Source organism: Empidonax traillii, unplaced genomic scaffold (genome assembly GCF_003031625.1).
Source record: "Empidonax traillii isolate 1590-97213 ecotype Southwest subspecies unplaced genomic scaffold, ASM303162v1 scaffold557:size1000685, whole genome shotgun sequence".
NCBI lineage: Eukaryota > Metazoa > Chordata > Aves > Passeriformes > Tyrannidae > Empidonax > Empidonax traillii.
The window spans coordinates 188366-192983 of NW_020955750.1; the positions used below are offsets into that span (position 1 = coordinate 188366).

Sequence of the window (4618 nt, forward strand, 5' to 3'; positions counted from 1 at the left end):
TTTTCTTAATGAGTATACACTCCACATAGGAATATTGAATATATTCCTGTAGGAATATATAGGAATCTCATCCCTGATGAGAGGGAGTGTACCAGAGGGAATTTTCTGGGTGTAGAGGGCTGGTATCTCATTCAGGATGGAGGGTTTACACAAATAATGGAGCTGAGCTTCTGAACTGGAGGCCACTGACGGGCAGCAGCAGCTGTGGCTGCTCATGGCCATTAGCCAGTTGAATCACTAGGGACTGACACACACTTGATCACAGCAGTGATAAAAGCTCTTCATTTCCTACTTGGAAGAGCCCTGTTTGTTTGAACCACCCTCAGAAAGGCTCCCAGTCTTGTTTTGGTGGGTTTGAAGTGTAATTTGACTTTCTGTTGCCAGGGGCTCGCTCTGTCTCCTGGCCTAAAACAACCCAGCCTCCTTTTTCTTTGCAATGGGCTGAAATACTTTTACTACTTAGCTACAAACTGAAGCATTTCTTTATAAACAGATAGGTCCATTCACTCTGACTTTGATGTTCTATCTGTGTGGTTTTATTTCAATTATTAAAAGATACTTGCTTATAAGTGGGTACATCCTGAGTGTCGTACTGGAGTCAGTGAAGTTTTATGTGCTGTTTGGATTGTGTGTACAAATTGTTCACCAGTTTGTTCGCTTTCTTGCTCCGAGTTTGTACTCACACATTTTCTGATTGCAACCTCATTAAAAAAATCAGGTATGAGAACTGATTGATTTTTATGGGTTTTTCTCCCCCTGAGAGATTGGATAAAATGTTTTTTTCCACACTGCCTTAAAGCCAAATATATCTAACCCTTCATTTTATGAAATGAAAATATCCACTCTGCTAGTCCTGTTGCAGATCAACATTTATGTGTGTTTTTCATATGAATCCAGGTTATTTTTCATACAAGTACAATCTTCACTCTCAGTGCAAAGTGTGTGGTGTGTCTTATGCCAGCAGAATGCAGTGGACATCCTTGCTAATGATTTAATTCCGCAGAGATGTATAATAACCTTAAATGAAACGGGCAATTTCACCAATTAATGTCTTTCTGTGTACTTCTTCAGCTTAATTAAGGCTACTTTTTCTTTTTTTTTTTAGTCTCCCCTTTTCTGCCCCCCCCCATTTCCCTCAGGTGTTGCCTGCAGTGTTAACTTGTGGCATGGAAGGAAGCGCAGGGACTGTTTTTCCCTCTGGATGTGCCTGGGCTGTGTCTGGGGTGGGAGTTTGCTGCGTGGGAGCTGATTTTACCATTGGTATTTGTATTGTACACACAGCTCTCGTAGGTCTTAAGTTCCAGTCTCTGAAGATTTTGAGAACATTCCTCCAAAATCCACTTTTTCCATCAGCAAGAGCACAGGGAAGAACTCCCCCTGCCCTGCACAGGAAATCAAGGTAAAACATTCATTAGGTATGGCCTGAAACCTCAGAATCATTTGAGAGGTGGTTTTGTAGCTTGTACTGATCCCAGCCTTGTTAAGTTCTCACAGCCTGGAAGCCTTTGCTGTGGGCAACACGCTGCTGTTTCAGGAAATGCAGTTTATTTTTTCTTCCAAAGAAGCAATATCAATAAAAAAAAATTGTCATCATCGTTGCCTGTATGGGCAAACACTGGACAGGGTTATCTCGCTGGGAGGTGTAAAGATAAGTATTTGCAGGGAGGAACCTGTTTGGCTAAAGCTGGGGCAGTAGGTTCTGTCGAAGAACAAACTGCTCTGTTGTAAATCTTAGGATTTCCATGCATTCCAAAATCAGCATAGCAAAGAGTTCACAGCCTTTTAAAGGCAGTGTTATCTGTGAGTTAAGGCAAACATTTCTGGGGCAAAGCAAGACATGCAGCAGTAACAATTAAAGAAAATTAGAGCTGGTTTAGGAGGAGATGAGTACCTGAGGAGGAGATCCCAGTGCCTGGTACTGCAAGAACTGTGGAATAGGACTATGTGGTCACTGCCACTGCAGCAGCTCTGCATTAAACTCTCAGTGCAGGCAGACCCTTATAAAATCCCTCCTCCAGTGCTGATCACAGGATGCTTCCTTGTATCCTGCAGTAAAACCGGCTCAGAATCAAAAGCCATTGGCGGGTTTGGGACTTGCCAGGGAAACAGGAAGAGAAGTTGAGGTTATAACCAGTGTCTGAAGCAGGATTTCCACTTATTGAAATTGGTTTCTGAAAGCAGGAAAAATAAACTTTGGTAAGGAACGAGAAAATGGTTTTTGTGTAAGTTTTAGGATACCTTATTGATGAGTGCCTAGAGCAAGGAATTAGGCTTAAAAAAAAAAAATACTAGACTGCAAATACATGAAATATCTATCTGGACACCAATTTATCACATGAGGCCTCAAAGATTTCTGGCATCATCTTCTGCTTGTGCAGCTCTTGAACCTGACAGAGTGGTTATTTTTATTCCGGTCCAACCTGGTCTGGGGGCTGGACCCTCTGGAAGGAGGGAAATGTGCAGCAGGTTATGTTAAAATCCACATTATATACATTCCTTTGTGAGATATTTAAATGATGTGGTAACACATAATGTAATGGTGGTATGGGGACGGAGGAAGTTATGGATGTGGAAATTCTGCTCACTAATCTGGTGAGGAAACCCTGGTCCAAGCTCCTTGCAGTGCAGGACTTGGGAGGTGTAGAAAGCACCTCCTGGTTCTTGGTTACTTTTGCCGGAGGAATGTTTATAAACTTCAGCTCTAAAGGCAAATATTTAAAGTAGCTGCGAGTCCTACTCCAAACCTGTCATTGCCCCCCAGTTTATCTGCCATTCTCCTGTTGATTTGCAAAACATTGCAGAAATGGACTCTGTAACCAAACCTATGGTTCAAATGCAGAAGGGAAACCAACTCGAAAAACAGGTGAGCAAGCAGTGTTTTCTCAAACCTTTCTTTAGCTGTCGTGTTAAATATTGCTTTCAACAGGGAAAAGAGGCTCACAGAAGCCATTTGGAAGGATCTTTCCAGCCCTAGTCATGTGTGCCCTCCACTTCCCTCCTGCTGTCACGTGCCTTTGGGTGACTTTGGGCTTAGTCACACTGGAAAGCTTGGGCTGCCTGATTTGGGGTTTGTTTTTTTGGGGTTGGGTTTTTTTATTAGCTGCCAAAGTGACTGCAGAAAAGCAACGAGCAGCTGAAGGCGAGAGACAAGGGCAGGCCTCGGTGACAGAGGGGATGAGCTCAGGTTAAATCTTGTGAAACTACACTCTCAGAACAGTGTCTCTGCCCTCTTCTGCTCAGGATGCGTCCTGGAGTGTTACTTCTGTGTCAGGTCAAGCGTGAAAATGTGTCCTGTGAGCTGGGTGTGCAGATCCTGAGCCAGGCTGTGCTGGTTTGAAAGCGGCTCTTTGTTGGGATGAGGGCTGCTGACGGGGGAGCTGCTTGTGGGAGCACGGCCAAAGGTTGTGCCTGGCTTTAGGGACCCAGGAGCCTCATTAAAATCAGTGGGACCACTTCAGGGGTTTAAACTTCAGGTTTCACAGGCTCAGAGCCTAATGGTATAAACTCTTTAGGAGCTGTTTTCTAATGTGTATTCCACAAAACCCTTACCGTGTTCCCGGGTGCTGTCAAATGATAAGTAATAAATTCTCTCTGTAGGATGAAGCCCAAGTTTCTGTTTTTGGCTGTTTCTGTGCGCACGCCATGCTGGTGGCAGGATGGGAGGTGGCGACAATCCCCCTGTGACCTCAGTACCTGTGAGCTTGGCAAACACGGAGCCCACGCCCCCCTGGTCCTCAACCTTTCCACAAAGGAGATGCCAAACCTGCCCGGCAACATGCCAGGAGGAGGAGGCAGGCTAGTCCCACGGAAGGAGCACATGGCTGGAGAACTAGGAGGCAAATCTGAGTGCAGCCAGCGACGACCTGCCACAGTGTGCCCCGACACACGGCACATGCTGGGTGCTTGCCCTCACCTGTGTCCAACTGTTGCAAAACGTAAAACGCCCAAAAACTTTCTTAAGAAAGGATGTCCTTTGATGTTCTGGTCTCACTTTCAAGACTGAAAACACTCCGGTTTGGCTGTGACGGGACCCGAGGCTTTACTTTTTCTGCGATGTTTGTTTGTTTGTTTGTTTGTTGGACGCAGTTTCTCTCCGCGCGGTCGCTGCGGTTGTGGCGGTGCACCCGCAGGAGGGTGATGCTCCAGGAGATGCTTCAGGAGATGCTCCAGGAGATGCTCCAGGTGATGCTGCAGCCGGGTGTCGGTTCTCGGCGGGGTTTGCTCGGGCATTTCCCCGCCCCCGGCCCCTCAAGGAGGGGGTGTCCCTGTGTGGAAGTGCCTCCCTCGCACTTCCCGGCCGTGGCAGGGCGCTGTGGCCGCCGGCAGCGCTCCCGGTCCGCCCCCAGCTCCGGCTCTCTCTCCGCCGCCTCTGCCGCTCGGCGATCCCCCCGCTCCGGGCTGTGCTGGGCTCCCGCAGCCCCCGGCGGGACGGGCAGGGCAGGGTGGGCTCCCCGCAGAGCCCCAGGCACAGCCCCATGTCCGCACAGCCCCTGCGATCCCCGACCCTGCGGCCGCACAGGATGAAGAAAGAGGAGTCGTTCCTGGGCAAGCTCGGCGGGACCCTGGCCAGGAAGAAGAAAGCCAAGGAGGGTGAGCTCGGCGGAGGGGAGGAAGGGAG

The 4618-nt window shown here is 48.0% G+C and overlaps 1 protein-coding gene across 1 annotated transcript in view; it reads left to right on the forward strand.

Moving 5' to 3' along the window:
* Positions 1–4409: 4409 nt before the first annotated feature.
* Positions 4410–4618, forward strand: part of PARVB (parvin beta) — a 47524-nt gene continuing 47315 nt past the window's right edge. The window contains exon 1 of the mRNA XM_027897740.1: positions 4410–4590. Coding sequence (XP_027753541.1) covers positions 4476–4590 — 115 coding nt within the window. The 5' untranslated portion in view covers positions 4410–4475. The remainder of the gene's footprint in view (positions 4591–4618) is intronic.